Consider the following 22,338-nt stretch of genomic DNA (forward strand, 5'->3'; position numbering starts at 1 on the left):
GCGTTTGATCCTAGCAGGGGCTTTGACCTCAGGCATGGCTAAATTGGAAATGATAAAAGCAGTTTTACAGCACAATCACATACAGATGGCGTGAAACCTTCACAGACTGCCTGATGTTTGGAGACTGTCTGAGGAGATTGTGTTTTGTTGCTGTCTCAATCAGCAGCTACTTTAGAATGCTGCTTAAGTGAAACACATTCCTGTTGAAAAAGGCTCTGTTGTTGTGCAACAAGCCTAACAATGGAGATACACAGAAGTGTGTTTGTGTGTAAGGTTTTGGGCCACTCAGTACCATGGGTCGCACCAGCTTGTGTGTTAAATTTTTGCAAACTGTTAAACTCCCAGATTGTGTCCTTCACACTCTCACACATATACGCAATATTCCCTGAGGAATAACTTGAGCGGGCTCAGGCTCCTGTCCTCAACCTCCTCCACATTTGACAAAAGCTGCAAAAGAATTGGAGGTAGAGATTTCAGGGGAGCAAAGCCTTTCGTGCTCCTTTGCATTTCTTTTCCTAAGGTTGGCCGAGCCTACATTAGAATGACAATGGTCCTTGTGTGAGTGCGTATGCGTGCATAGAGGCCATCCGTAGAAAAAAAGGCCCCACCAGACAGCCTTATTGAGCTATGCGAAGAGAGGTAAGTTGAACACAGGGAGCGAGATGATGCGGCTAATGAAATGATGGTAGGATGAGAAAAAGAGAAGAAAATAATAGAAAAAGTGTAAAAAAAATTCCTTAACAGTTTGTTGACTTACGATGATGCCAGCTGTCCAAGGGTTGAGGAGGAGAATGGCACACACTAGAAATGTGCAGGCCAGCACCACGCTGATGGATAGCAGAAACCAGTGTCTGAGGCCAATGTACTGCTCCCAGAACAAGAACGGGTATCCATTAGGGTAGTTGAACACACCCTTGCGACCAAACTCATCACAGATGGCGCGCACGCTCTCGATGGCTTCCACAAAGTCACTTGCTTGGCGAAGGCCATTCAGATAGAAGGGGAACTGAGCAAACTCCAGTGGTTCTGCAGCAGGGACTGCGACATAGAAAAAGTGTGATTGGGAGGTATTTTTCAGATGTATTAACTCTTTCTGGAATTCGGAAATAGATACTTACTGCGTAGATTTTCCCCTGTGGTGTCATACTTGTCATGAATCCATTCTCTGGGGTAAGGGTAGAAGTTAGCTTGGGAGGCCGCATAGCCCAAAGGGTCATTGCTGACCCAGACTGTCAGGTAAATGTAAAACACCTCTGGGGAAATTAAACCCTCTGCATCCACGAGGCGACGAGAAGTTAGCTGGAAGATTCAAAACAAACACTGATTATAGTAAGAATTTTAGTAGAACAATTAATGCAATATGACAGTGACCACATTTACATGATAGCTTTAATTTCCCTTTCATTCAGAATAAAAGTTAAATCCACTTTAAACTGAACTTGTTAAAACTCAATTCTGAGTGAAAATGGTAATTCCGAATTAAACTTAAATCCAAATTAGGTGGCTGGTTTATTCCGATTTTCATTCTGAATCAAAAAAATCCTTGATCTTGTAAATGCTTAATTCCACTTTAAGTTAATTCTGCGCATGCTCCACTTGTTGCAATGACTCGTTGGTGATATGGATATGAGACCACGCCTAGCCCTGCAGGTTGGGGTGTCAGATGTAGTCACATCACCCACATCTTCCCTACACTAACTCAGAGCAACTTCAGCTTCATTTTCCTTTTTTGGAGACTAAGAGCAAGGTGTAGCCTCAGGCTTAAGTGGATTCACCACTATGAATCTTTCCTGCTGTCTAGGTCCTCTCTCTCTCCACTTTAGATTAATCCATCAACATTTTCATTATAATGTGGACCAAAGCAAAAATAAAAACTGCTCTCCTGAGATATAGCTCATCCTGGGTCTTTCCTGGCTGTGCCTATGTTGGTTTGATGCTTTAACGTGTGCTTTCTTATTTGTATTCTCTTCCTCTCTGTAATCCTTTTTCTCTAGGTATGCTGGTGTTGGAGTTGACAGTTGCTTAATTGTAGTTCACATTTTGACCAGCTTGTGATTCTCTGTGGCTGCCACTCCTGAGTCCAGTTCTGCTGGAGGTTTCTTCTTGTTAAAAGTGAGTTTTTCCTCTTCATTGTTGCTGATTCTTGCTCATGTGGAAATGTTAGTTTTTTTTCATTGCCTTAAGACGCCTTGTTATAGATGGGTTCTATTTGGCGCTATATAAATAAAACTGGAAATTGAATTTGTATTTTAACACACCTGGCTGTAGTTAAATGGCTCTTTCTTGGAGCCAGTCTGGATGAGAAGCTTGTACGCTAGAGCTCCATCTTCTGTGCCGTTACGATAACTGTCAGCAGTGATCCTGCCAGCCTGCCAGTCAGCATCAAAGGCGGTCTGTAGACCTGCACACACGAGGAAAAAATATTTATTTTAAAGACAAACAAAACCCAAACAATTAATTTATTTGAACTTGTAGATAAGAAGATAATTATTAATCTGGCACTGATTAACCTCTCTGCTATTACTTCCTCTTGACCAGGCCTCTGACACATTCACACCTTAGCACACATTTACATATGTGCAAACAAGTGCAAAGATAACCTCTGACCCAAAGCCATCTACCTTTTGGTCTAGGTGGATGAGGCTAAACTGTGATTGAACTCTCACTCACTCTTTGCACATTGTCATACCCCCACAACTACAGAACACACAGGAAATACCTCCAACAGATTCTGATATCACCACTGAAATCCCACAAGGGGACACTCGACTCGTTCAAATGTAGCCTGTTATCTCACCTCTGAGCCAGTCCTGGAAGTAGTGCAGCCACATGCGTGGTAGTTTGTTGTCACTGTCTCTGACCACGTATCTGACAGAGTTGAAAGCGTTGTGTAGCTGGATTAGAAGCCGCTGCGAACGAGCATAGTCAAACCCATCCATGGTAACCAAGTACATGTTGTAGAAGGAGAAATACTTGTACTGGGCGTCGATAAAATCATACTCCTTTGTGTCACGTGGCACAATATCAGTCAGGTAAAGGCCGTCGTGCACCATTGTGGTGCCATACAGGCTGATACCCAGCAGCCCCAGGAACAGAACCACAACAACTACTTTGCTCTTGGGTTTGAGGAGCAGGGGAGCATATTTCTCCCCAGCAAAACTTGACAGGTTCCAATGAAGGAAAGGAAGTGGAACACACTTCTTCTCTGATTTAGACTCTTCCACCTGTGCTAAGAGGTCTCTTGTGGAGCTGGAAGTAGGTGTGAAGAGCTGGGAGCCATAAGGATCTGGCACAGTGTTGTTAGTAGAGGTAGGCGGGATTGCTATAGGAGAAATAATACAATTTTTTTAGTTTTACAGGAGAACTCTTTAAATAGAAAACATGTTTTAGGTTAATAATGAAGTTTAACTCACCTTGAGCTTGTGTGGTGGGGTGGATAATAATGGAAGATGGGCCAGTGGAAATCTGTGAAGTTGGTGGTAGGATTGTGACGATGTGCTGACCCGCTGCATCACACTGTGTGAATGCCTGCACTGTTGTGGTGATCTGTGTGCTGGTGGTTATTGTGGACCCTGATGCGCACTGGTGCAACACCCCTGTTGTAGGTGTGTGAAGCTGCTCGCTGCCGTCCGACAGCTCATGAGGGGAGAGGTGGATGACACGGTCAGAGCATGGGCTGTAGAGGCAGCAGAGGACATCTAGACGCTTGTCCTCACGTCGGTGGAGGTCCAAACTCAGGATGGCAGGAAAGATGAGCAGTACCATGGCAAAGTTAAACACGACCACAATAGCAGCCTGAGGAAACACATAGAAAGTCAAAGTGAGAAGAGACACAGGTGGACTGTGAAATTGAAAAGTGAGTGGAGACAGTTTTCAGGACCATAACATAAAAAACCCTATTTCAAGCTCCAGCCAGGAATATTTGCAAAGCCAAGGAGAGACAAATTGAACAAGAGTGCCAAGCGGAAAAAGCAGGAGAGATGGAAGAATGTCATGTGTGAGCAAAACCACCAGCTTCCACTCATACTTCCACATCTATGTTCACTTTATGCCCTGAAGGAGGCAAACTCCAGTTACCAGTGTGTATGTTGGTATGTGTTTGTAGGGCTGTGTGTTTCAGACCACCCACAGTTAGTCACAGATCATAGAAAACCATTCTGACGGGCCAGAGATATACTGATCCACCCTCCCTCTCTCTGTCACTGCATGTCTCTCGTCTGCTTGTTTCTGATTATTCCTTCTAATAAACACACACGAATGCACACGCATGCACGCACGCACGCACGCACGCACGCACGCACGCACGCACGCACGCACGCACGCACGCACGCACGCACGCACACACACACACACACACACACACACACACACACACACACACACACACACACACACACACACACACACACACACACACACACACACACACACACACACACACACACACACACACACACACAGCCCTGTAGGTGCAGTGGCAATAAAACGGGAACAAAGAAGTAAATGTCACCTCTTAAATTATCTCTTTGGTTTTGAATGGAGCCTCAAGCCTCTGGGTGTGTAATTGTGCACGACTTGTTTATGTGTGTGCCCATGCGCAAAGGCATCACATATGTTTCAAAACATACCTGCAACGAGAAAGCTCGCAAGGCCGGAATGGGCACAAGAGCTGCCATGAAAAAGGCGATCATGTTGTTGATGGACGTCAGAGCCACACTGGTGCCAGTGCGACGCAAACAATCGCCTGTACGCTCCTTAATGCAAAAACAGAAAGAAAAAGAGATAAATCACTAAAAGAGAGGTGAGAAGTGGTGATGATTAACATCCCTTTGTTATCCCTTTGCAGTTAATACATGTAAATACATCACTTCTTTGGTTCATTACACATTAAAACAAACATTATCAACCATCACAATTAGACATTTTCAACAATAATTAATTTAACAATAGGATTGTTCAAATTTCAGGCGGGCTTTCAGCAACCCCGTCACCACAGGTACAGTGTCCACACTGCCCAAGCACTGTAATTATGTGTGTGTATGTGTGTGTGCGTGTATGGGATTCATTAGAGCAGTGGTTCTTAACCTCCAAGCTTAATCAGTGCATTCACCGAACACTACGTAATGTGATTTCTTCAAAACATAGGTAATTTTATTCGTTTTTTTTTTTTTGCTCTTTTGAAAATGATTTAATGTAAAAACTATTTATGAAATAATATTTTTAATTAAAATTCAACATTGTTATCTTAACTAACTAGTTTGTCATGAAAATGTACTTTGTGTAACGCATTTTTACTGTGTTTGTCTCGACTCTTGCAGAACCTATGAGACTAACTCAATAAACCCCTAAGGTTTGATCAAACCCTGATTAAAACCACTGAATTTGAGTATGAACCACAATTTTTAAGCAGTATCTAGGCCCGAAAATTAACTGGTTAAAAGAAAAAGGCTGTCAGAGACTGTGTAATCACATTAAAAGTACAAACAATAGAGCTCAACTGAGCGTTAAGATGCACCAGACCTTAGACTGAAAACAGGAAACACAACCTTCCCCTAGGTCAGGATCAAGGTGTGCTCTATGTTTGTAGCTGTAGCCACGTGCACAATCTGTCGCTGTAGGTCTGCTGTCTGTTTCTTACAGCTTTTACAGGGCCTACCAGCTACCTTTCAGGGAAAAAACATGGCCCACTTTGACTCCCTTAGCCCTGTAGGAGAGCGTAGGTTCAAAACCTTACCACAAATTTCACACAAGGAATTTTCCACAACTCCCACAAAACGTTTTAAACGCTGAGCTCAATGCTTCTGCCATTTTCCAACAGCTAGGGTGATAAAGAACTCTACGTACACTCATCATCCCATTGGTCAGACAGAGCACAGTTTTCTGCACACTGTCTTAGTTGCTGTGGCAGCAAAGACTTCCTGTACCACTAGGGCGATGAGCAGGGGCGGGGTTAGGGGTGGCTATTTTGGCTCAAGCCCCTGATGTTTTCTGAAAAGCCTGGAATCTGAATTTTACTTCTGAGGAAGGAAAAGAAACTCTCAGAAATAACGTGCGGTACCGGAGTACAACCCTCCAGCAGCTGCGTAAAGTATCCTGCCCTGCATTCAGCCTGCTTGAGCCTCCCCTGAAGAAGAAGAAGCGCTTTAGCAGCCTGCAAACCAGTTCATCCACAGCTAACAGAACCTTTACTATGGTAACACTACTATCTGATATGACTATAAGTACTCCCTGGCGAACAGATGGGGAAGGGTCTCAAAAAACGCGATACCGCTATAAAACCATCGTAGGACACTACTAAACCTAAACATTTCAAACACTCAAATATAAATTTAAACAGCAGCTTACCTGATCTTGCACAGGAGACAAACTAATACCCAGATTAAAGTAGTAGTACAGTAGGTAGAGGAAAACTATTCAGAGCTCCCCACTACTCGCACACGCCACTTACACACCTTCAATCACACTCAACAGGAGAGGAGAAGAGTCTAAAGTACCTTAAACGGGATGTTACTTCCAGTTTCTGTGAAGGAGTGCGCCAACAGAAACATGTCATCCACACCAATTCCCAGTGCCAAGAAGGGAAGCACCTGCAATGGGAAACACATCGTAAGAGGAACAAAAGGTCAAAGTGAACATCTGATGAGACACATCAAAATCTGGGCCTGGTAAAAAAAAAAAGCAGGTATTAGGGCCAGAACTGCTTTCTACAGATTTCTTATTGTCCTACCTGTGTAGTTGCTGCATTGAAAGAGAGGCCGAGTAGGGAGCAGAGACCCAGGCCTGATGCCACAGAGAGCGCCACCAGCAGCACCCCAGCAAGCCCCACAGCACCCTGGGACTTGGCACAGTCCCATCTCAGCATTGTCACACAGGCATAGGCCAACTGGAAAGAAACAGATCATTTAAATTACTTTTCAGTAAATGTTATTTGTGTTATAGAAGGTCTTTTAAAAGCTGATTGGTGGGCTTACATGTATGTTGATTGGAACTTTGTCAAAGGCTTATGAATTTGACTAATTTATTTTAAAAATGTGGGCGTAAAGTCAGGAATAAGGGTAGAAAGTTGCTGACATGGTAATGTTATTTTTTAATCTAATGCATGAACTCATCAGCAGAGAAAAAAAATGCTTGTAAAACATAATGAAAAAAGTATTTCTCTACAAGTGAATAATCAGAAAATGCCTACCATGAGCAGATATCCTCCTGCCACCCTGATGACACTGACATCAGAAAAGGATTTCATGATGTCATTTAGCGTGGTGGTAGAAAAAGCATGAATGGACTGACTGGAGTTTGAAGGGATGCTGTGGTGAACCACCTGGTAGATAAAATATAAGTTTAATATACAACGAAATCTTAACATTTATAGACTAAAGACCAAAGTGTGTACACATCTTCCCAAAACACCTATTGTCACCTATTGTCCCTTTCATTGTGCATGCGAGTAAAAATCAGCACGAGTTTGTAAGGGTGTTTTCAAATTGTGTGTGTGCATGTGTGTGTGTGTGTGTACAAGTATGACAAGTGAGGAGTAATGACTCCAGATGCCAAAGGTTGTGATGTCAAAGGTGAAAAGAATGGGATCACATGGCTCAGGAGTCTCCTCGATGTGCTGCATGCCATGAATGAACCAAAGCTTTAAAAATCATTTTGCTTCTTATCAAATATACTTTACTTCCAAAATGTTATTGTGCGAGTTTATCTTTGTCACCTTTCCTCCTGCCTACATGCTTACACTCAACAGCTTGTTCTAATAACTAAAGCCTTAACAAATGGTGATGATTGGCCTACCACACACTCAACCAATCACAGTACCATGCGTGTGTGTGTGTGTGCGTGTGTGCGTGCGTGTGTGCAAATAATATACTTGTTATATATATATTAGCATATTGCTAATAATGTTTTTTTTTACTATTACTTTAAAGTGACATTATAGTTAGAGTTATATATTATCTTAGAATAGTTTAGGCTAGTTTACATAGTTCAAGCAATCGAGCTAGCAATTATCTTAACGATTTACAAGACTTAGCTAACCTACCACGTACCCTATACTCTATCTACTTAGAATAATAAATAATTAAAAATCATGTCAATATCACTTAAAGAATGATGATCTAAACAATGTTTTTATTGTGGATTCACACCTCGACAAACTTCCTTTGCCAGGACTCAAGGATGGCAGTTGCCTTCTCTTCGTTCCAGTTGATGTCATGAATCTCGTAGTCATCTTTAAAGTGCTCGTACAGCTGCTTCGGACTCATCAACAAGAACATGGTTTGGAGAGCCTCTGCACTGCAAAACACAGGAACTAACTTAAGTAAAGATGTCCAAATGTCCCTGTAAAAACATTTATTCGGTGTTGAGCTAGCCTGAAACCTGAGCTGTGAAGTTACACCTCAAATTAACATATAAAAATGATTCAGTCGTGCTGTTTGGATGCTGTTGGTGTTGCTAACTGGTCTATGTCTTTCTGAGAATGGCTAAAGGCAGGTGTCATCTCTTCTAGGATTTGCCAGTCTGCCAATGTAAATAACTAAAAGCAGGTGTTTTCTAATCTGTGTGCTAGTCTCTAGGCTGCAATCCAGATGTCCTCAGGTTTTCTTGGCTTGAGCACAGTGAGCAGCAGTTACGCTCACAATGTGAATGAAATGTTCATAAATCACATCCGAGAGTCCGTGTGGCCCTCTCTCTATTTTCCCTCAGAGCTCTGCTGCAGTCGGCTGGGTCTCAATCTGGGCTTTGACCCAATGCCGTCACTCCATTTGTATTCAACATGGTTTTAAATCCAATTGATGTCAGTAGGAAACACTAAACTCTCTGGAGATCGCCTGAATGTGAAGTTGACTGTTTTCCTCCTTTTTGTTTTCCTTCTTTTTTTAGGTCCTTTACACAACAAATGTGTGGCCAAGTCAGGCCTTTATGTGGTTGTCAATCATCTTTAATTGGCCTATCCCAGACTGGAGTCATGCACGAAACTGATCACTCTCAGTACAAGGCATTCCTATCATGTGTCTGTGGAGTTATTAGGGGTTACACAGATTCCAGAGTTAAGGTGGCTTTTGGAGCTGAACAGCAGAGTGACTGCCTGCTTAGCTTACGTCTGTAGACTCTGACCTAATCATAACCACAAACACATCCGCGAATTGGACAAAATAAAATAATAATACATTCAATTTAAAAGTGCCTTTCAGGTCACCCAAGGACACTGTTCTTACAGGATAAAAACAGATAGAAATACAAGTAGGATAAAAAGATAAAAAAACAACAAACAATACAGAGACTGAGGGACAAATATATGGAGTTTTAGTGAGTAGGCGAGTCGGCATCAGCATCTATTCCATAAGCCTCAATACCTGAGTAGAGCATCCTGGCTGCTTTTGACCCGTCCGCCCAGGATAAGTTCCTCCTGCCAATGCATGAATTTCTGGCTGAATCCATGACAGCCACCCTGGAGACGCACAGCAATGTCAGGACTCTGGACAGAGGACAGAATGGTTAGTTTCCATAATTAGATCAACCTAATGAACTAAAGATACCTCTTTTTAACAAAAGGTACCTGTCCAAGTTCTTTGTTGGTTGCGCTGAGTGGGCAGTCAGGATCTGAGGGATCTAAACATGGCCTGTTCATGTAGGCATGTCCAACCTAAGAAACCAAGCAATGTTAGATTGATAATAATGTTAAACAATTGCCTGAATTTTGTCCAAGCAATACCATTTGCATTTTTGTAGTTCACCTGAGCTTTGTCCAACATCTCCTTAAATCCTTCCAGTGAGGTGAACTGACTCAGTTCCTCCATTAGTTTGACTGGATCCAGATTTATCCACTGGATATCTGGCATACCCCTGAAATCCAAGGGCATCAAAGTGATTATGTGGGTCACAACGTATCTAAAAACATCTCCAGTAGCTGTACAAGTTGGAGCCTGGTGCATGCTAGGCCAAGTACTGTCACATTTCTACAGGAAAACTGTTTATTTCCTGTTCTTTTGTTGAGCTGTCCGTATCTCCAACTAGCAGGAGGTTAGCTACAGATACCGAATAAAATAGCGTTTATTATCCTGTTTCATGCTGCCACAATGCTCAAGGAAAAGCCACTGTGGCTGCCTGCTCACTTCCATTTCTCAACACCCTGCACTGAGTCATAACAATTACCTCTGCCTCCCAAACATCTTGATAGGGAGGGAGGGAAGAGGAGAGGTGGGGCGGCTGTGAAGTGAAGATCGGGTTGCCTACTATTTGCGTTAAGATATGCACTTCCAAGTGTCTTTTTGTTTCCCTCTTTCAGGCATTTGTATCTTGCCTGAATACAAGTGTGTTCATTTTACCAAGACTGAGTCTTTTAAGCCTAATGAAAGAAAAATACAGTACATATATTAATGTATGTTTAAGTTCCAACAGCAGCCAGTATTACACCTCTTAGGGCAACGCCTATTTCATATAGACAGCTTTTCATTTTTACATTCCAAGGTCTCTGTTTTACAGGAGTTGCAAAGACACATCTCTATCATCTCTATCACTGTTTTGCATTAATTGTTCTCACAGTATTTTCTCCAAAACTTTTACAGCCTCAATGTGCTGGATTGTCATGCAACATATTCCAGACATGCAAATATATTATTTGCTGTAACATACAGTATATGCCAGAATTGGTTACATAAACCAAGGCTTTATTTGGAAATATCACCACTAGGGACAGTAAAAAAAAATCCCTTTCAGTGACTCAATCAAGAGAACATTATCCCCCCAAAAAGGAGAGAAAAACCATTGTGCTGGAAATGCCCCAGACTCCACTGTTAACTGTCTTGTAGTCTTTTTCTGTCCTTCCTCGGGGGACTTGAAGCTTGAATGCTACCCATTTTATTTGTTGGACAACTTAGGAGCAGAGAGCCCAAGGCATTATCATGAGAATGCCAAGTGTTAGCCGTGAGCTGACAAAGCCACCCCCCCACCCCCCTCTTTCGGGGCCTCTGCACTGATAGACACTCACTCGTAAACTAAAAGAATGCTTACCATTGTCCAATCCAAAAGGCTTCCCTTCCACCACCACCATTGCTGCTGCCGCTTCCCAGCTCTTCACTTTACCAACACACCACCCAGTTATTGCAACTCCCATCTCTTCTCCATCCCTCCCTCACTCACAGTATCTCTTTCTTGCTCCACCACTACATACCCTCTAGCCCCTCATTGGGCCCTAAAAGGACTCTATTACTGACCACTGCTGTCAGTCAAAGCATACTGTGACAGACGACAGAAAGCCTAACTGTACTGTATATCTCCATCCAGCATGCGTGTTAAATGTTACAGACCTCCCACAATGCAGTTAAGATGAAAGCAATGGCCGAATAAGTGTGAAGTGAACCAAGGCTTTCTATGAAATATCTGAACAGAATCTCAACAGAGTAAAAAGCTAATTAATCTTACGGTAAATAGGCAGATCCTCCTTGTAGTTTTGCTCCTTCCCAAAAGCAGTCTAATGGAGTGATTATCATGCATGGGAACAGCTTGTCAATCATCTAGGAACAGGAAACAGAGCAGACGACTGATTAAACACCATACAAAAAAGTGAAAGATACCCTTGGATGTAATATTTGATGAATGTTAACTTACCCTTTCAATCATGACATTTTCTATGATAGGAACTCCCGATTTATAACATATCTTATTAAGATCCCACGACCTACGAGAAGAGATAGAGCACAACCTTTTACAACTGATACAAGCAAGAATTCATTAACTGATTGTACCAAAACATTTGTTTGTGAAACTTACTTTCCAAACAGCGACACCTGAACCTTGCTGGCAGACAGGGCAGCCTCCATGTGGACCAGCATTGCCTCCTGGGTAAGAATATTATTGCCCTCCTCTTTGTGGGTTTGGATAAGCATCTGTGAGGTAAACACTGACTCTTCTCCTTGCTTCGCCCGGGTGTACTGGAGCTCTGTGCTCACCCGACTTCCAGCTAGGACACAAGAAAAGAAGCTAAGTTTGTGAATAGAGACAAACTCACACTCTTATCAAAGAATGGACACGCACACACATTCTCACATAGGAATGCAAACACACACACTACACAAGTACACATACATTAACTAACGCCCTTGGCTTTCATCTGTGTTGTTTATATGGCACTTCACACAAACCCGTGTCTGGCTTAGAGATTAGAGAAATGAGTAATGCAGCTTCTCATTGGCTCCCTCCGTGTAACAGATGTGCCGTTAGTTAGCAAAACCAGCTACAATGCACCCGAAACCCATAACTGCTCTGTACCAACACTTTTGGAAAAAAGAGGATGAAACATGACTTTATGTGACATTCCTCTTATTTATTATGTCTTAGTGCTTTAAGGAGAGAAGGCACTGATGTACTTTTGGAGTTTACAAAGATAATCAGTTTTTTGGAAAGGGCATTATGGCCGACAGAAGTGGAGATGAACAGAAACGTGTTAGGAAATGAAAAAGAAAGAAAAACAGAAAGAGAGGGCTGTGTTGTGTGGTGGACCCCAGTCCCCTAATTACAGGAGGTTGCCCTAAAAAGAGTTTGCCAGCTTGGGGGGATCAGTGCCAGTGCCAAGTGGACATGAAACATGCCGCACTGGATAACAGAGGGCCGTCTGCCCCCTCGCTGTCCCAATACACGACAACAGGGGCTTGTTTAAAAACATGCACTAATATCACCATCTTAATTCTAATCTTTTCACCACTTCTATTTCCTGGGGTGCATCCTTGTCTTTGCCTCACCAGACATCCCTACTGGTGTGTTTCCTTCCTTTTATGTCCTTTACTTTGCATTTCTCTCCATCATTCCCTCACACTCTCTCTGCACCTCCCCCAGCCTGGAACAGGCTCCTATAATTGAAGGGAAGAAATGAAAAAACCAACTATTCAGCCCACACCGCAAATGTGTGAGATCAGGTTAGAACTACTGGCCTTGGAGACACAGGCACTATTTGGTTTGAAGATATCAGGTCACATTGTTTATTTGCAGTTACTGAAGTCTGACTGAGTGCATTGCAAAAATAAATATATCCCCATTTTGAAATTTATGACTGTGGGGGATTTGATATATTTGTCACACATTCAGGCCCAAACAGTCTGATTGGAGATGAAATCTGTATTTTAGAGTATAGTTTCCTACCTGTGTCAAATGTCCTATTAAAAACAATTAAGATGAACCAGAACCAGAGGTACTTTTGTTTCTGAACCTCTTTGAAATCTGTTAAAACTTTTAGTTTTTTGACATTTTGTATGTTAACCTCCACAGCAAAGGGTTTTGATCCCAACAGGAACTGGGTGGCTCGAAGAAACTCCGACTCTGTAATTACAGGCCTCCTGAAGTAAATTATAGCTATTTGTGTCTCGTTCCTCCCATCTGGACCACCCAGGCAGTCAGTCCTCTCTCTCCCTCTCACCAGCCAATGTTTCTTGCCTCTCTTTTTAACTCCTCTGGTCCAGCTCCAGCACTTGGAATCAGAGCTTCAAAACTTCTCTGGTTGAAAGGAAATCTTCTCATTTTTGATTTTTCGAAATTACCTTTTGTCTTCATCTTTTTTCCTCCATTTCTCACTAATTTTATGCCGGCCTCTCTCTTTCAACCTTCTCTAACTTTCAACTCATTTTAAAGAGATAGTTCCCAAAAACTTTCCCACTCTAAGAAGAAAGCTCTCTTGTTCTCTTGTGTGGAAAATGGGTTTTTTTAACACGTTGAGTACATGATGATTCAAAAACATGAAGTACTATGTCTGCCAAAATGACACAAGATTTCTGAAAACATAAAACAATCACAAATGGATTCATACAAAATTTGAATCTAACATCTCTGAGATGTTGTGCAACACATTAATGTATTTACTAGGTTTACCCATATATGTGCTTTCACTTTTGTGAAAAAAAAAAAAACATTTATCCACACCATTCTTTCCAAAAACCAAAGTAAAATCTAAAACGCTATGTTTTGTATTCTATTATGTTCTACTCCATCTTATTGAATTTATGTTGTCTCTTATCTGTCATGGTGGCATATAGGCACAGCCGTGGTTTCTAAAATAGACCAGGCTGCCTTTAAGGTTCCCTGTGGTAGATTAGCTGGATTAGGAGGCCTCTGAAAGGCCCCACGCTGCTATGGAGGAAGCCCCATAACGAAGAGGGCTGAAAGTGACATGTATGCATTTGCATGCTATGTAATATTGGACTTTTTTTTCCTTTTCTGATTCATGCATTTGTAACATGACAGGAAAAATTGTATGACTGGTTTCTGCCGAATTTGAATATAAAATAATAATAATATTACAACCTAATGAGGAAAGGTTTGATTAGAATGTTCCTAACACTGTTTCATATAACTTAAAAAGCTGTTTTTCCCTGTAGAGTTCTGTTAGTTCTTTGGTTCTAAAGCACAGCTGAACCCTTTGCCCAATGGTATCTCAAAATGATGGCATCACCGAGAGCAGGCTGCACCCAGCAGATGGGCCATTCCTCCTTACAATCCTTCAGTAAAGCTGAATGCATGGCCTTTTGTCACTCAACCGTTCAATTTCTTTCAGATGTTTCTCAACAAACAACAGAATTAAAAAAGGGAGAACCAAATAGACCAAAAACTTTCCCAGCCTGTAAAACAATGCCCGTGTGGGCTGTGGGTGGGTGAATGAGGGGACACAGAGGAGAAGCTGGCACTTTGCTATCTTACCTATAGAAATACAGTGTCAACACTTCATCAGTTTAAGACTAGCCTAATATAAAGCAACATATTTCGCTCCTATCTCTTTGGATGCAGAGATTCCAACAACAGCTACTCTCAGATTGCACTGAAAACTGCACCAAAAAGCCAAAACAACATGAAAAATCAGTTTCACTTACACTCTATTCAGATGTGCCAGTGGTGTTAGCAACCACACATAAATTTCCACCAGGGTTGGCATTTAGGCACTTTCTATTTCCATATGTATAGGCTTGCCTCTGCTAATTATGCTAATCATGGGCAGTGTTGGCCACTGTGAAAAATAGTCACATTAGACACTCCACTGACCACTAATACTGGCGAATGTGTGGTTGAAACATACATTCATCCCCACTTGAAAAGCAAAATTTTTCCACATTGCTGGTTTCATTCAGATGAGAAATGAATTTATTGAGCCCAAGAACATTTTCTTTCTTTTTTTTGCGCTGTATGCTCACTCCCTCTCTTTCTGCATCAGGCTCTCCCTTTAGTTTTTATACTTTCATGGTGTAAAGACAGCAAATGGTGCAAACTCTAAGGTGACTGGTTTTGCTTTATTTGAGACAAAAGTTGCTCTTCAGTGAAAAGTGAAGGGCTGACACACTATACTGATTAGGTTTTGATTATCCTGTTTTCTGTTGCATTGCAACTTTTTTCAGGCCCCTGCATTGAATGGAGCAAAATGTCTGACAGTCCACTGGCCCTTTTATACCATTCATGTAACAATGCAGATGTGAGTTATCCCATTAGCGATCAAATATATGATTTTCCTTATTTTGCAAAGTAAGCTTATTCATTAAATAATGCGCAAAACAAAGTTGACATGCTTTATATACATTTGAAGCAACAAAAAAAATAGTGTCTCTCATATGCACATGTATCTCTTGTGTGTGTTTATTTGCTGGGGGTGGTCCTCTGTGTGTGTTGAGAGGGATACAGAGGAAGGGATGGAATGAGGTAGACTTGGACTGAAGGACGCAGGGAAGGGGGTGAAATAAACATTTAGAAGTAACCGAGGTTGACTCTGGTCTTGTTTGTTCTCTCTACCAGTGAGGTCCTGGGCCCTGAACGCAGGGAGTTTATTTATCTAGCTGGGGCACCACTGCTCACTATTCACCTACAATAATGCCTCATAGAGCTCTCTTTCTCTGTCTGAACTGGGGAGCTGTGTGCACTCCAATGAATTGTAGCATTTACCTGCTGCACCGCTCAGAGGTTTGTTTAGAGAAACTGTCCGGACGCCAAAATGTCCCACTTGTGTATTCGCTCCTTTGCGCAAAGTTAAAGGTGTTTTCTTCACATTCATATTGTCCTGCTTACTTTTTAATCAACTTGTTTAATAACCACATCATATGTTACATTTGAGACTGTTGGATGACATTGTTTTTATCCTTTTTCAAGGTATTCTTTTAGTAGGACATGTGGAAAAATGCTAGCTGGATAGGCCTTGTCTTGCTCACTCATATTTGGACAGCTTGAAGTTGTGTATACAGTATGTCAGTCATATCTCACCCAAGCTTTGCCAAGACAAATAACTTCAGTTGGCATCAGTGTAAACACTGCGGTTTATACACGGATGGGGGTGTCTTTTCTCTGTTTTCCATATGAGCTTTGAAGAAAAGGCTTTGTAAAACTGGAAATATGGGAGCACTTCTATACATATGTAGAGTAAAACAACCTGATTTCACAAGGAACTGCTCTATTTTGGTGAGTAGACAGTTAATTGTACAAGGTAGACAGAAAAAACACCAGCAGCAAAATAAAAATGTAAGCAAGTCGTAAACCCCGCGCCTTGTTCCTGCCCCCCCGCCCCATCATTCCCTCTGATACTGTCTTCTTCCTGCACCTCTCTTTTTATGATCTCTCTCCTTTCAGCCTGTGAACAATACAGAGTGAGTCAAACACTACGCAGGTTGTGACTTTAGAATGCTATGGCTAGGATAGTGGAGAATCCAAAGACTTGTGTTAATTGTGCATTAAAAAAAAACACAGATCTGACCCAGTGTTATCTTGAGTCTTGCCTCAGTAAGCCTGCATTAAAAAAAACATCTAAAGTAAGTGTGAGGTCATTCGATGGGTGATATCTGCCTTAAAATCTTACTCAGACTGCACAGTAAGCCTAAAAAGGTCTTAATCCTCTTTTCAGACTAAATACCCTGATACAGCCTCATATCCTCCCCAGGTGTAAGGACTGCTGGTGTCATAAATCTATAAACTCAAAAACTGTACATTACAAATCACTATTAACAAATGGGTTAATTTGGAGGATGTATTTTGTCAAATGTAAAGCATAATTATAAAGACCTGGGTGGTCTGACTGAAACATCAGGCTGTCAGAAAGAGAGGTAACAACACACACACTAATGCCGACACACCAGAAAAGCACAGGGATACAAACACGAGCAGGAACTCTGGGCGGGCTGCACGCACACACGGTGGTGACAAAGATGACAAGTGTTTGTGTGTTGGTGTGAGTGTGTGAAGACCGTGGGGGCAGCTTCTCATATGAATATATGATGGAAACCATATGCTCCTCACACATCTACACGCACACACTGACACACTCAGCTTGGAAACTGGGTGGTGGGTTCCACATGAGGTGTCAATTCACAGCCTGTTCTTTTCTTAAGAATTTAGGAATACGAGTGGAAACACATTTTTAATGCTGCAATCCTGATTTTACTTCAAATGTGTGTACACCAGGTATACATTACGATACAAATGTATTTAAGATAGATTACATTTTGAAATTGTTAATCAGTTAAAGTGATCTGAAGTGCTATAGTCCTGTTGTGACAATGTGTACGTGTGTGTGCGTGTGTGTGTGTGTGTGTGTGTGTGTGAGGCAGCAACAGAGGGTGAAATCACCTCTACTTGTTACCGAACAACTTTACTCTCCATTGAGGCCCTAGCAGCTTTGTCAATGGGCTATTGGTGGAAACAAGGCAGGCAGAAACTTTAGAAACATGGCCACGGCCTCTTAAAGGCACAGGGATTCTTTTCAGCCCCCCTGGTTAAACTTTGTGAATCACACTGCTAAACAACTGGCACACAAACATCTAAACATCTCCTTTGAAAGATGGCTTGTCCATTTAGCTTCAGAGGTAATCCTGGAGCTGTTATACTGAAGCAAAAAAAGAGACACACTGGAAAGGAAGAGTAAGGCTTTTCCTCCAGCCTCAGAAAGCGTTAAGAGAAATATTTTCTGTGCCTGTTAAAGATTTGCACTTTTCTCCTCAATCCTACCAACACCTCCACAAGGATCTTGTGAGAGCCGCCTGTTCCTGTCCTCCAGTGAAATGCAGGACCTAAAAAATCCTATAGAGTCTGTTTATATTCACCAACTGCTGTGGCGCTTTTAGAGCGTGCAAAACAGGTGGGTAAACTTCAGCTGCATTGGCTTATATTTTTCCGTCTTGTGGGGAGAAGAGATGGAGGGGGGAGGGAGGTGGTGCCTGCCTGCTTGCCTCTTGTTGAATGGAATCCAAGAATAGTTAGGGACCACACAGGGAGCCAGAGGGGGGAGGGGTCCGAGCTAACCATTCACACAGTCCATCTGCTGCGGGGATCAGCCCCAGCACTGAAAGCCTGGGGGTTTAAAAGGAATTTGGCCAGTGTGAAAAACCAAATAAAGCTGCCTCTGCTACTGAAATGGTAAAGCTAACTAAAGTATTTTTCAAAGGACAGAAAAAGGAAGCGCTGTCAAAATTAGAAGAGATCCAGAGGTACTACCTACAGTCTGTAATGAGTAAAAGTAGTTTGTTTGACAGAAAGAGAAAATGGAGTGTTTTGACGTTGAAGTTGTGTTTGGATTATTGAAGTACAGACACAAAACAATGCAAATTCTAGCTTGATAAAGATAGCAGAGCATGAGAAGACAAATTTACAAAGAAATATACATTTTTTTTTTTTTAAAAAAAAAAAGAAAAAAAAATACAGACTAAGGTTGTCTTTCAAATATTTTGCTCAAGGGAAAACAAAAACCTCAAATAAGCAATCTGGCAGACTTTATGTATGTCAGTTGAATACAATAATTATTGTTTAGCCTTTTTTTTTTATTATTGGCAAACATTCCATTGGCTTTTTTTTTTTTTTTTTTTTTAATCTTGTAATAGCCTAATTATAATGGCACAACTATTTACTAAATCAGGCCTGATTTTAGAAACTCATCAAAGTCAGCCTAGCCTTTAGAGAAGTTAAGGTGAGGCTTCTGGTGGTTCTACTTTTATTCCAAACAGCTCTCACCAGATTTATTGCTGCCCTCATCCTGATCTCAGCCACACAAACTTGCCTGTCAGTCACTGAACACCTAGTGCCCTTCCATGGCACAAAGGTGAAACTAACACGGCCACCCTGGATCACTCCACCACCATGTCTTTCAAACTCCACTTTGACTCAAAAAGAATGGAGTTTTACTGGTTTCAAGTCCCAATCCTCAGAAAAGCTAAATAAACCAAAAGTTGATTTCAAACAAGCAAAACAGCAGGAAATTAAGCCATTGTCAAAAAAAAAATAATAGTCCCATTCAAACACACACAGGTCATGGCTGATTGACAGCAACTTCCACTCACCTTCCACCCATAGCTGTTCGATGTTTGTTTCGATGGCTGCAACTCGTAGTCCCACAGAAAGAGCTCCAAAAACTAAGAGTCCAATAAAGAGGACCTTTCCACAGTGTCTCTGGATGTGACAGCCCAGAGAGAAGAAGAAGGCCTGGAACCTAGCTCTGATCCACAGAGGAGCCTTCTGACCTACCGCCTTACCCTGAATTTAAAGCAGGACGGAGGACAAGGAAGGACAGGATTAGTGAAAACATATAACAATCATTTCCAACCATCTGTTCAAAAAAGATTGATGCTAAACTGGAACAACAGAGTGGAGGATTGAGTTCTGACAGTTGTAATCAGTAAGGAAATCTACCCGTACAGAGTGACATTGGTGTTTGTGAAACTAAGACAGGTAGGGTGCTGACAAGCCAACCACAAATTTGATCCATGTGCTGCTTTCCTCTGTCAGTATCATCACCTTTCTCAATTCTGGAACAACTGGGATGTAAATGGAACAGGGAGCAAATGTAGAAAAACACAATATGTGTTGCTTTTAAAACAGTTTTGGAAATAATGAATGAAAATATGGTTAAAGATGTTAAAAATTGCCCCATTAAATACCGTTATGCATTTCTTTCCACCAAAATAAAACACTAACTAGTACATACTATATATTTCCATGTTTTTTTGCAGTGCTGTGCTATGGTTTCCTTCAGCAACATCCGGGCGGTCCAAAGATGCTTTGTCAGATCAAACTCAATCAGTGAATTCCTGCACAGGACCCACCACATTACACCCAGACCCAGACCACTACAGCTCTCACAATGTCTATACTCAAACAGCAAAGTTTATATAATGCTAAAATGCATATTTCAATAGATTTTCCTCCTCAATATTAAACTATTTATATTATTTTCAGGGTTTTAACATAACTGACAGCCTTTATTCGCTTATTTCTGAGTGGATTGAGGAGCATCTTTGGTGGTCTCAGGCACAGTAGGTAACAATTCATTTAAACAAAAAAATCAAACAATGTCGTAACGATAATCGATAGACTATTTCACAAAATGAAAGCCTTCATCACCTTGGAGATCTGTTTAAGTGCGAAAGCGGCGTGGCAGTAGCTGGGTCTCCGGAGCAGGTCTGTGTTGGCAGGCGGCGGAGATCGTGCGTAACTCGGGGGTAAATCTCCAAAGACCGCCGGGTCCCCGTGATCCGAGGCCATGGTCCAAACAGGGAGAGCGGGCGGAGGGAGGCGACGCAGAAACGAAGCTCACAAAAAACGACCGTAATCCAACATAGAGCGCGGTCGGCGACAAGTTAAAAGGAAGCTTTCTAGTCTTCCCCAGGAGCCAAACATGTCTCGGAACTCCATCCCAACATTATGCCCCGAAATCTGTAAAAATCCGTCCGTCTTCATTCGTCCTCACAGTGTGTGAAAAGGCGTCTCAGTGAGGAATGGAAACAGCCAAAGTCTGAGCCGTCCGTGTCAGGTCGAACTCCGGGAACATTTGGAGAAGTTCTCCTCACGCCGAATCCTGAAAAGGGAGGTTTGATGGAAAAGTGCTCCGGCTCCCATTGGCCAAGGAAGAGGCAAATTACTTTGCAAACATCGCCTATTATTAGCTGCTAAGCAACAGCTCACCAAAGTGGAGAGAGAGGGAGACCACCCAGGCTGAGGCTGCCTGGGCTGGAGGGAGGGGGGGGGGAAGGGGGGTGGGGGGTGCGAGAGAGAGAGAGAGACTCCCGCGCATAAAGCACGCGCACAATCCAGGACGCACGCAGGCAATTCCACAATTTCATCTTTTGATAAACTTTCTCATGAATTAGGATACATCCTTTTAAACGTTTCATCGCAAAAGTTCATTTTGCTTAAAAACACAAAACAAACCAAAACCAATGTCCCCAACTTTTTTTGTAAGCAGGAATCACAGGAATCAGATCTGTTAACACTTTTAAGATCACTGTTTTTAAAAGGGTATGGAGCTTCGTTTTTTTAAAATTTTTTTTAACCTTTTATATCGTATCAGTACACATCATATTACATTAACATTAATTCAAACTGAAACATGGGGTGTTATATTAAAAATAATAATAAAAAATTACACTTTTTTAATACATAGGTCAGGCTTCTCGGGGAAATATACATTTTCCATCTCTTACAGATTCCGTCAAACTCACAGTCCTGGAGCCTCAAACAGAAGGTAATTATCTCCATTACATATATTTAATACGTAATGTCATACCACTCCTTAATAGATGGAGTATCAGATTAAAACCATTTCTTTGTGATTGCTTTTCTAGCTGCTGCACTCAGTATTCCAAAGAATTTCTTAGTTGTAATGTTTGTGCTCTTTGAAGATAGGAGCCAAAAAAAAGTTAATCCCAGTTGAAATTAATTCGAATAGAGGGCCTTCACCTACGTCACGTTCTGGGCAGTAACCCGGATGTGCGACCATATTGGAGGCACTCAGAGGTAAACACTGCGATGGGAAAATGTCCGAAACCACAGAAAAGTTACTGAAAATGCTTTATAGATGCAATGGCATACAGGGAAGGACATGGTCCACAGAAAAGGGCACGATATTTGGAAAAGTTATGGTTTATTGCAGATCCACACGAGTTGGTTCCCTCATCTTGGATCATTGACGACCCGGAGTGTCTTCTGTCTATTATGCATCCAGATGTCATCAACTACCTGGTTTTAACCCTAACCCAATCTGGATCATCCTTTAGATAAATGTCAGACCTTTTACCTGGAAAACAATGAAAAATACAGCACATTTTAGATCTACATTTTAAGAACTGTGTTGCTACTGTAACAGGCTATTAAATGTGATTATATTAAGTCAGTAATGCCACATGCAGTAGCTTGATTTTAATCATATTATTATCATCACACTAGAAAATTTGTTAAGAGCCGCTGTTATCAACAATTCACTTATCTGACAAGAAATGGGCTGAACAAATTTGGATGTTGTCCAGATTTCTGCTTCATAGATCCTGGTTTAGCTTATCTAACAACAAGCGCCTTCTTTTCTCTGGTAACTTTTGACTTTGTTCGCCCTGATTTGTTATA

The 22,338-nt window shown here is 41.7% G+C and overlaps 1 protein-coding gene across 1 annotated transcript in view; it reads right to left on the bottom strand.

Annotated features, from left to right (window-relative positions):
* Positions 1-20,484, bottom strand: part of ptch2 (patched 2) — a 25,942-nt gene extending 5,458 nt beyond the window's left edge. Inside the window, exons 1-18 of the mRNA XM_028472061.1 lie at positions 20,344-20,484; positions 19,284-19,476; positions 11,770-11,959; positions 11,608-11,677; positions 11,422-11,513; positions 9,735-9,843; positions 9,557-9,643; positions 9,354-9,475; positions 8,145-8,292; positions 7,187-7,318; positions 6,728-6,883; positions 6,495-6,587; positions 4,629-4,754; positions 3,414-3,795; positions 2,798-3,322; positions 2,259-2,401; positions 1,119-1,299; positions 758-1,038 (exon numbers count right to left, since the gene is read on the bottom strand). Of these exons, the coding sequence (XP_028327862.1) occupies positions 758-1,038; positions 1,119-1,299; positions 2,259-2,401; positions 2,798-3,322; positions 3,414-3,795; positions 4,629-4,754; positions 6,495-6,587; positions 6,728-6,883; positions 7,187-7,318; positions 8,145-8,292; positions 9,354-9,475; positions 9,557-9,643; positions 9,735-9,843; positions 11,422-11,513; positions 11,608-11,677; positions 11,770-11,959; positions 19,284-19,476; positions 20,344-20,484 (3,171 nt within the window). The remainder of the gene's footprint in view (positions 1-757; positions 1,039-1,118; positions 1,300-2,258; positions 2,402-2,797; positions 3,323-3,413; positions 3,796-4,628; positions 4,755-6,494; positions 6,588-6,727; positions 6,884-7,186; positions 7,319-8,144; positions 8,293-9,353; positions 9,476-9,556; positions 9,644-9,734; positions 9,844-11,421; positions 11,514-11,607; positions 11,678-11,769; positions 11,960-19,283; positions 19,477-20,343) is intronic.
* Between the last annotated feature and the right edge of the window lie 1,854 nt (positions 20,485-22,338).

The sequence above is a fragment of the Gouania willdenowi genome, chromosome 17, assembly GCF_900634775.1.
Source record: "Gouania willdenowi chromosome 17, fGouWil2.1, whole genome shotgun sequence".
NCBI lineage: Eukaryota > Metazoa > Chordata > Actinopteri > Blenniiformes > Gobiesocidae > Gouania > Gouania willdenowi.